Source organism: Stylophora pistillata, chromosome 7 (genome assembly GCF_964205215.1).
Source record: "Stylophora pistillata chromosome 7, jaStyPist1.2, whole genome shotgun sequence".
In the NCBI taxonomy this organism is placed as follows: Eukaryota; Metazoa; Cnidaria; class Anthozoa; order Scleractinia; family Pocilloporidae; genus Stylophora; species Stylophora pistillata.
In genome coordinates, this window is record NC_142525.1 from 23,437,736 (window position 1) to 23,448,003 (window position 10,268).

A 10,268-nucleotide genomic window follows, 5' to 3' on the forward strand; every position below is an offset into this window, starting at 1 on the left:
CCTGTGCGTAGACTGGTCGTGTAAGATTACATGAACAAAATAATGATTGCCGGGTTACAAAGCACAACGCTAAATAAACGTGTGCGGTTTTTTCCCTACAAATTATTTTGCCTGAATACAGACCTAGATATCGAACATTTTAGGAAAAAGTCCAAAAATGAGTGGGATGGGAGAAATAGAGGACCAAAGCCGGCGAAATGAACTCGAAGAAGAGATGTCACGGTAATGTTGGTCAAATGTTGACTTAATGTTACAATCTATTTGTGTTTTCCAGATCTCCATTTAATGTCAGAACATCGGTAGTTTTGCTTGTCTCACAATGATAGACAAATACTTTAAACCTCCAGCTATAACTCATCGTTACTATTTGATACAACAGGTAGAAAGTTTGTCTCCACTGGGCATCAATCAATGTTGGTCTGTTATTCCTGTGGGTTGACAGTAGTGAAGCGTTTATTTTTCAAAATGGCTCTCATATGTCTTGTATTTGTTTCTGAATAATAGAACAACCTGAAAGAAAATGCTGTTACAGAGTCTGTTTGCAATTAATGTATTCTTAATGCATAAATCAGTGGCTTCCCCTCGGGGCCCATCCTCGTGAACCGAGGGGCATTTGCTGAGATTGTCAGATATATCTTACCCTAGGGTGTGGGCAAAACAAATAGCTGGTTTCTGGGGGTAAAATCTGCACTGTTTGTTAATGGGACCACTGGTCCTAATTGTTGCACCCTGGGGGCAAGGAAATTTGTCAGAATTCCCCTACCCTATACCTACGGGGATTTGATGAAGTTTGAATGGGCATTTGGGCTCCCAGGGGTGGGTCCCAGGGGATAGCCACTGATAGTGCATAACCCTTCAACTCTCACAGGTGACCAAGATAGAATTTCTCCTTATTATGTCAATACAGTATAAAGGTGACAAGTGATAGGAATAAAGAAAATATCAATTAGGGGATTATTAGTTGATCCAATACCAAATTCTCCAAACTAATATCAAAAGAATTGTATGGCAGACAATAAGGAGAATTACTAATAAAATCTTGGGAGTGAAAGAGTTAAGAGCGCTTTTTGATTGTGTGTTTCTAAAAACATGGCTCAACACTAACTTTTCAACTTACTAGCCAAGTGCCTGGCGGCAGGCTAGTTACATCTTAGATGTTATGACAATTTCAGTTTGTTTACTAGCCAAACTGGCTAGTGGAAATTGAAAACCACTAGCCAAAACTGAATTTCTACTGGTCTGTGGCTAGTGGGCTACCGTTAGTGTCGAGTTCTGTGAAAACTTAAGTGATTGCAACAACCAGTCAAGGTATAGGAAAATATCACAATCCAATCAATGGGAAGGTGGTGATTTGTATTAGTGTTGTCTACTAATTGCTACGGATGAAAAAGTTGTAGCAGGCACTAAGGAAAGATTAAAATACTCAAAGACTTTTTGCTGTCATCTTTATTATTGTGACGCCTTTGCTCTCTGATGCTTAATATTGACTTGCTGTTTTTCAGGTTTGAACAAGAAATAGCAGAGCATCCAATATCAAGGCCAGTTATAGCCACAAATACATTTCGTATGGCATCACAGGCAATCCAGAATGCAGCTACTGTTCCAGATGTTAAACCACAACCAGAAATATCTAATAATCAGCATTTTGTCCAAGGAGTGCACCCGCGTCCATTGTTACAACCTCCCAATCCTAGTTTACGACCACCAGTTGTTCAGGGCGCTTTGAATCAAGTGCGCCCTCACATGCAGGGTCCGATCAGACATCCTGTGCAAGTCCCTCCTAATCAGTTACCTCGTCCTGGAATACCACATGCAATGTCATTGCCACCTAGGGTGCCTTCCATGGTACCCCAAATGGTCTCTAACCCTGGAGCCATGCCTGTTATGGGGCCTGTCGCAGTACCCATGGTCCCAGTGCCCATCCCTGTACCAATACCTGGTATGCCTGTGGCAGGGCCAGTTGCTGCCACAGCCGTGCCAATAATGACTCCTGAAGAGCAGAAAGAGTGGGGCTCAACATATTCACAGGCTGTGAACTCAGAGGCAAAGGATAAAAAGAAACCCAAAGAGAAAAAATATTTGAGGGTGGCAGGCAATCAAGTGTGGGAGGATTCGTCATTAGCAGAATGGGAGAATGGTAAGGTTGTTTGTGCTATGTTGTTGTGTTAACCTCATGACTCCCAAGAGTGACTAGGATCTAATTTCTCAATATATTACCACCCCCTAAATCAAAAATTAAAGTCATAAGAATTCAGGAAATGATCACTAACCTAAGAAGCTTTTGATTGTTAAACAAATTCTCCTTGTCAGCACCTTACAATATGTAGTTAGAGAAGCAGAATATGAATACTACTGTGTTTAGGTGTAAAGGGTAATTGGGCTAGTGAGCTGAATATGGTTAGGCACCCTGGACTTGTGTAGGCATAGTTTTGTAACATCTACTGGTAAACTGTGCAATCAGTTCCACTCAAAGTTAGAAGTGTGCTGTTGTACAAATGTCTTTAGTGGTAACTCAAAATGGCAGTATTTCTCTATTGGCAGTTATGGCAGAATGAGGGGAAAGTAGCAGACTTATGATGATAGAAGAGCTGGCAGTTTTGGTGGGCTACAAGTGTTCACTGACAATTCTGAAATATGTGTATTTTTACTAATAATCTTTTGATATATTCTTTCCAGATGACTTCCGTGTGTTTTGTGGTGATCTTGGAAATGAGGTTACTGATGAGATACTCGCTAGAACGTTTGCAAAATATCCATCTTTACTAAAAGCTAAAGTTGTGCGTGATAAAAAGACAAACAAAAGCAAAGGATATGGATTCCTGAGCTTCAAAGATCCCAATGACTTTGTCAAAGCTATGAAAGAAATGAATGGTAGGTCTTAAATCATGTTTTTTGTGGACTGCGAGGGTTATGTCCATGTGAGTAAACTGTATTTGTGGGTCCAACAAAGAAACTTTACTGTTAATTCAAAGGCTTTTAGAACTTCTATAACAATATCCTGCCTTTTTGGTTAAGGTTGGTTTTCATATGTCGACTCAGGAAAATCCCAGGTGGTTAGCAATTTTGCTCTTTACCTGACCATCCAAGAGTTTCTGATGGATGAAAAACTTGATATCTTAGGCATTCCCAATTGTCTGGAATAGGTGGTGACAAATGAGAGTGATTGGAAGCATATTAATTTTTCTGACACACTTCTAGCATTAGGGCAATTTAATTACTTTTGATTATTTTTAAGTTAAAGTAATCTTCCAAAGAGCAGCATGATTGGTTCTTGTACAAGATCATGATGTGCAAAAATTTATTAAGAGTAGCAAGATGAAATGTGTGATTTAGGTACAGTAAGATGTTGGTACTCTTTATCAACGATATATTGTAGATGATTGATTCTTGTTCATTGGCAGGCAAATATATTGGGAATCGACCGATCAAACTTAGGAAAAGTACTTGGAAAGACCGCAATATAGAAGCTGTCAAGAAGAAAGCAAAAGAAAAGAAGCGTTTGGGTTACAGATAACAGTATCACTGAACAAATGTGAACTCTTCTGGAATGTCATTAGCTCCCTTTTGACCTTGTACTAAAGATTCCTTGTGAATATGATAGAGATTTTTGTGAAAGGCAAAAATTTAGTCTGTCCACAGCGGCACAAAGCCAACAGATGGAATGCAGTTCAAGCTATTGTAAAGGCTGTAGATCATTCTTTTAGTTTGGTCACTCATTTTTGTATGACATCTTTTGTTATTAGTAAACTACCAGGTTTGACATGGACTATACATTTTCAAATCAAAATTGACTCTTTCCATTAATTTTCATGCTTGTAAAACCCTATCAAGGAAATGGTTGGTTGTAAATAGTAAATACACTTTCCTCTTTTCTGACATTTGTGCTCATCCTTTTATTAGCTAGTAGATTCCATATACCTGTTCACATGTTCAGTAGTAATTTACAGGCAATGTCAAAATCTGGTGAGAACAAAAGTGACAACCAAGGGACAGCGTTTAACCCCCAGGAATGACTAGTCTTACAACATCATCTCAGAATTGCACAAGAATGATCACATACGAAAGGAACCAATGATTGTTTGAGAAATTCTCCCCATCAGCACCTTAAAAAATGTTTGGAGAATATGCAAACTGATGTTAGGGTGTTGAGGGTTAATTTGCTGTCAGAGCACATTCACATTTCGTATTAGAACTTGACAAACATTTTAAAACAAGACATTCTTGTTCAAAGGAAAAGGAGGGTAAAATTAATTTTATCAACTGATAGCGTTTCAAGCGTTACGAAGGGAAGTGTGACAAATTAAAGTTACCCAGAAATTTAATTTTCCTCCCTTTTTTTTTTCTGCACTGCTTTCCTTAGCTTTTATGGATAATGACGTATACAACTAGCAAAGGTACCTTACACGGAAAGCTACTGCGAAACCAGAAACTATTACACAAAATTTAATTGGATGTTCCAGGACAAAGCACACGCTAAAGACCAATTAAAAATTCCCTTATATCGTGATCCAAGTATCTTCGTTACAATCCATTCGACATGTTAGCGTGATAACTATGACGCGAGGGGAAGATATACTACACTTTAGTTTCGGCAGGGTTTAATTCAAAATGGACCTTGTTCTTGACATGCTCGATCAAAATTTCTTTACACGGTACGTGTACCCCGCAACGTGGCCAGAAAATGACTGCTACAGGCAGTTTATCTCGCTCTTCGTAATTACGAGCATCGGGGGCGTTATTATGTACTTTTCGTTCGCAACTTTCAGCTTTTTTTGTGTGTTCGATCGCGCGCTTATGAAACACCCGCTGATTCTAGAACACCAGATCTATAAAGAAATCATGGTGACCTTGAAATCAATACCGTTTATGAGTTTTCCCACGGTATTGCTTTTCCTTGTGGAAGTGCGAGGTCACAGTCGGTTGTATCTGCCAGTTAATTTTAGCTGGCCACATCTCGTCGGCGACATCATCTTTAGCACGACTGCCTTTCTCGTCTTCACCGACGCATTGATTTACTGGATTCATCGTGGATTGCACCATCGTTCAGTGTACAAATATTTGCACAAAGTCCACCATCGTTGGAAGGTGCCAACCCCATTCGCCAGTCACGCTTTCCATCCGATCGACGGATTCCTGCAGAGTCTTCCATATCATCTTTACCCGTTTATTTTTCCACTCAACAAAATCGTGTATCTGGTGTTGTTTGTGTTTGTCAATATATGGACGGTGTCAATCCACGATGGAGACTACAGAGTGCCCGAGCTGCTGCAACCATTCGTGAACGGATCTGCTCATCACACAGATCATCACCTCCTTTACAACTGCAATTATGGCCAATATTTCACTGTCTGGGATCGGATCGGTGGATCTTTTCGTCAACCGAGTGCGTTCCAGGAGAAGGGGCCAAAATTTGAGCTAAAGAAAACCGCAGATAAAATGGGATGAGTGTGTTTCTTAAAGCAAAGAGAGCATCAACGAACGATGTCTGCAACGCAAAGCGACATCTGATCATGTGTCAAATGTACAACAATCCCTGCATGTCTCTTCAGTATTTATGGATATATTATTCATACTTATTTATGAGATAAGAAAAGTAAACCGAAAGGTTATGTTGCACCACAAGTGGTGTTAAAATAACTGGTAAATTGTTCTCGAATGGCATACCACTTTTACCCCTGTCCTCTCAGACCGATTTGATCTTCCCACTGACTGATGCTGAACTTTGAACGGACTTTGACTCCAGTGGTTGAACAACACTGATTGAGGGATGAGGTGAAGAAATGTTCGAGGATGTGGTAAATTTTCAAACTTAGTTGTATCTTTCTTTTAACGTTTTTATTGTGTTTGTAATTTTTTTACTTTGTAAACACAATGATAATTGTGAAATGTGTCAAGAACTTTTATTATTTTACTATTAGTATCATTATTATTACTTACTGTTAGTCTTTCTCTTCTGATTTTTTTTTTAGGAAGAAAATTATAGAATGTGTGAAATAAATTAATCATTACTTATAACTAGTCTCTTGGACAGATTTTTGTCTTCAGGAATGTCTGCATGAAGGCTTACTTCAATCTAATTTTCTAAGATAAAACAAGCTAATGACTGATAAATAGAGTGGAGCTGTGTTGGTGCAAATGGCTTCCAAAAAGATTGTTATCGGTGTCTTTTTATCAAGAATTTACCCTGGAGACTTTAAGGAAGAGAGGATTCTGTTTCTATCAAGAACTAGCGAATAGGCCATTTTACAGTTGTATACTTAGTTGCCAAGCCTTTGATTTGGAGTGAGGCTGAAGGTGACCTTGTCATGATAGAGAGCTGTATCTAGTTAGCATGATAACAAAGTGATTTACATTTGAAAGGCAGCAAGGTTTGTATCATAACAAGATCACCCTCAGCCTCACTCCCATTCAAAGGCTTGGCAACCAAGCACACAACTGTAAAATGGACTATTGTCAGGGATGCCTAGTAGAATGGTGGGGGGGGGGTAACTTAAAGTTGGACTGGCATCCCATCCAGGGTGGGGATTTAATATGCCTAATCACTTTATGCTATGGAAGCTGGTTAAGCTCTAGCTAAGTTAGCCACTTAGCTCAAGTACAAACTTTACTTTTGTTATCCCCTCCCTCTCACACTACTTGAATTCTTTAAGTTACACCAATAGTCCATTTTATAGTTGCCTGCTTGGTTGCCAAGCCTTTGAACAGGAGTGAGGCTATGGGGTGACCCTGTTATGATCCAGATGTTGCTGCTTTTCAATGTAGATCACTTTGTTATCATGTAACTAGACACTTACAATGAATATATGAAAGTTGATATATTTTGAACTGTGGTTATCAAAATGTATGATGCATAAATAGCGCTCTCTACTGCGAGGATTGTGCATCATACGTAACTAGACACTGGTCTCTATCACAACAAGGTCACCTTCAGCCTTCAAATCAAAGTCTTGATAACTAAGTACAAAACTGTAAAATGGCATATTTAGAAGAGGTTTGTAAAGGCAGAAGAATAGGGTTACTGTACGTACTCTTGATAGATGTATCTGTTGAGAGTCAGTCAATACTTGACTGATATGTTGGTCAACACTCAGTTGACACTTGGTCAATATTCGTTATATAGTTGGTCCATGCTCAGTCAATGGTTGGTACACACTCTGTTGGTAGTCAGTTGATAGTTGGCCAATACTTGGTCAAGACTCAGTTGATAGTCGATAATCTTGATTGATACATTGACAGACTATCAACTCTCAACCGAGTATTGGCCAACTATGGACCAACTATTGTCTGGGTGTCAGCTGACTATTGACTTAGTTTCAATTGAGTGTCAACCCAGTGTCAACCAAGTATTGACTGAGTGTTGACCGACTATCAGTCAAGTAACCACCTCCCAGTTAGCTCAATGGACAGAGCGCTGGACTGTTGTGCGGGAGGTCGAGGGTTCAAACCCCGGCCGGACCAACACTCAGGGTCTTAAAATAGTTGAGAAGAATTTGCTACCTTTCTATAACATCAAGAAATGGTTAGATATACTAGTCTTCTTGGATAGGGAGGAATAAATGGAGGTCCCGTCTCCTGCAGGGTTGGGGTAGGAGATGTTAATTTCCCACACACGAGATTACTGTGTGATGGATGTCCTCCCCTGGGGTGGGATGGGTGGGAGGGTGGACTAGCACAAATGGTTCCTATGTTCCTTTCTAGTCCTTCCCCACTGCAAAAACTTAATGCAGTGAAAATGGACTAAATTAAATTAAAAATTAAATTAAGTACGTATCAACCGACTCTCGACTGATATACAGGTTGAGAGTACCTGTGGAAAACATGATTTAAAATAAGTATAGCTTAATGGATAACATTTGCTTTCAAGGATTATAACAAAAGAAATGTTGGAGGGTTTTTGTTTATTTAGATCAAAAATGAGTTTTTATCACACTGATTATGTAGAGTATGGCAAATCTGTCCTACCACAAATATATATATATATATATATATATGTACCTTACTAGCATTAATAATTATCAACTATTCACTGAAGTGGAGGTGGTTAGTTGTGGATATTTACTGAGCCGTGAAGCGGCAAGGTAAATATCCACCGCTGACCACCAATGCTGAGGTGAATAGTTGTTCTAGTATATACTAAAACAGTGAGATATTGTACACCACCAAAAATTGATTTTAATTCATACATTCTAGCAACAATTCCAACATTTTCATGTGTGGAAGTGAACAAGTGAGGTTATGCAAGATTAAAGGCTGATAGTTTCGAAAGAAACTGTTTGGGGCTGCGTCGGTGGGAGTAATGAAATAATTTGGATATACCAACAAAGTTGAAGTGGTAAATTGGCCACCGTAACGATTACAAAAGCTGATGTTTCAAGCGTTTGCCCTTCGTCGGAGCGAAGATTATGCAAGATTAATTTGCATTTGTAAACAAAACCTTTCTCATTGGTTTTAATCAATAAACTCCGGGTTAAAAACTTAATCCATTACCTTTAAACACGGGCCAAACCAAATTTAGTCGCTTTCTTTGGGTTTTCAGGGACTGCTTCGGGGTTTGAGTGATTTCTTCCCTTGTCACGAATGCAAACCGAGATGCCATTTTTTCCCGAGTTACTCGGAGGTAAATAGCAAAGGATATTCGGAGTTTGACTAGCCAATCAGAGCATGCCTTCAACGCTATCCACTGTTTTAGTATATACTAAATATAGATATCGTTGTTTCCCCTTAAGAAATAGTTAACATTTAGAACTGCAGTCTACTGGAAATTTAATCTTGGTTTAAAATTTATTTAAAATTTACTTTGAAACTTCCAATGGGTGGGGCAAGGAGATGAAATTTGCTACCAGCGTTATGTGACATCCCAAAGACACGACTGAGAAGGAGACTGCGAGAAAAGCTTGCTGAAGACTTTACCGAGTGTATTTTTGAAAGTAACTCCAGAAATTCCAACCTCTGGAAAGCTACAATCAGAAGGTTTTCGTTTAGGATGATGTACCTACCCTCTCCACCCTTCTAAATATGTTAGATTGACCACATCGTTCCAGTTCCTCCGAATAGACAGAAGATAGTGCAGTCAACACTGATGCGGCTCATTTGAAGTTAGAAAAATTACACAAAAATACAGCCATCCTTGTAAGAGAAAGCATATTTTCTTTTTTCTCTTTTTTGTATTATGAAGAGGAAATTTTCGCGATATCTCTCCTTCTGCTTTCTACCTTTGAGGCAAAATATCCAATTTACCTTCATCCGGGAGAGTTGGCTATATAGAAATCCGAAGATTCGTTTTAAATCCAAAAGACTCAGGGCCGTAGCTAGCATGAGGCAAGACGAGGCAATTGCCTCGTCTAAATTTTGGCCTTTTTTAATTTTTTTCTTAAAGATTGACTTTTCTGAAGAAAAATGCCACGGAAAATCCTTAAAAGAGCAATTCTAAACCTCTAAATCTCAAAGTTTTTTGGGGGGCATGCCCCCAGACCCCTCTAGCGGCTCGCGCCGTCGGCGCTCGAAACTTGTCTCGTCTTGTCCTGAAATCTCGCTACAGCCCCGAGACTTCTTGATGTGACAGAGGACTTAAACCCGGCGACTTTGAATATAAATTTACAACGATTTTTGTTTTAGGGTATTCCTTGATGCGCCTCACCTAACAATCAACAGGAAATGCTTACTTCTCGAAACAAGTAAAAAAAATTAATACAAAAATTGGTAAAAAAAAATTGCTGAAAATCGCTGAACTGACAATTTCTTCTTAGTAGTGGTATCGTAAGTGAAAACAACTTTGTAACGGGATTTACCGTAACCATAGAGGGTTCGGTCGCTGAGTCCTGTTAATAATAATTAATCCGGGCCGGCGAACTAAGTACGTGGGCAGCCGACTTCTTCTCCTTCCCGATTTTGTTATGAGGGCGGTGGCAAGCTGTATAGAAAAAGGAAATTAAAATTGTTTTCTCCGGCAGTTTGGTGGTACTGTACCAAATCAGACTTTTGTTTGGAGAGAGATCCTGCGAGAGTCAGTTATCTTGCACAAATTCACAGACCTCTCGAAAAGGCATCTCGTACATACATCAGAGTTCAAAGTACACTCTCAGAAACTACGCAAATATCACACTCTTTCTTCAGCTATTTTTTTCCTGAATTTTCGTGCTTTTTTTTTCTTTTCATTCCATTTCCCTTGGCATGTTTATCATTAAAAGGTGAAAGAGATAGAATGTTTCAGCTTTCAACAAAATAACGAACAAAGTGAAACAAACACACAAACAAACAAGCAAACAGTT

General features: G+C 39.1%; 2 protein-coding genes across 2 annotated transcripts; both read left to right on the forward strand.

Moving 5' to 3' along the window:
• The first annotated feature begins 47 nt into the window (after positions 1 to 47).
• On the forward strand, positions 48 to 3,876 carry LOC111331637 (uncharacterized). Its single transcript, XM_022936791.2, has 4 exons — positions 48 to 222; positions 1,503 to 2,137; positions 2,677 to 2,871; positions 3,402 to 3,876. Exons 1-4 carry the CDS (start codon positions 158 to 160, stop codon positions 3,512 to 3,514), a joined length of 1,008 nt encoding a protein of 335 aa, XP_022792526.2. The 5' UTR covers positions 48 to 157; the 3' UTR covers positions 3,515 to 3,876.
• A 499-nt stretch (positions 3,877 to 4,375) lies between these two features.
• On the forward strand, positions 4,376 to 6,015 carry LOC111331638 (lathosterol oxidase). The gene has a single exon (XM_022936792.2). The coding sequence runs from the start codon at positions 4,609 to 4,611 to the stop codon at positions 5,443 to 5,445; it is 837 nt and encodes a 278-aa protein (XP_022792527.2). The 5' UTR covers positions 4,376 to 4,608; the 3' UTR covers positions 5,446 to 6,015.
• The last annotated feature ends 4,253 nt before the right edge of the window (positions 6,016 to 10,268 follow it).

Coding starts and splice junctions, on each gene's coding strand:
- LOC111331637 (XM_022936791.2), top strand. CDS start 158: ATGAGTGGGATGGGAGAAATAGAGGACCAAAGCCGGCGAAATGAACTC. Junction 223..1,502: donor CTCGAAGAAGAGATGTCACG/GTAATGTTGGTC, acceptor GCTGTTTTTCAG/GTTTGAACAAGAAATAGCAG. Junction 2,872..3,401: donor AGCTATGAAAGAAATGAATG/GTAGGTCTTAAA, acceptor GTTCATTGGCAG/GCAAATATATTGGGAATCGA.
- LOC111331638 (XM_022936792.2), top strand. CDS start 4,609: ATGGACCTTGTTCTTGACATGCTCGATCAAAATTTCTTTACACGGTAC.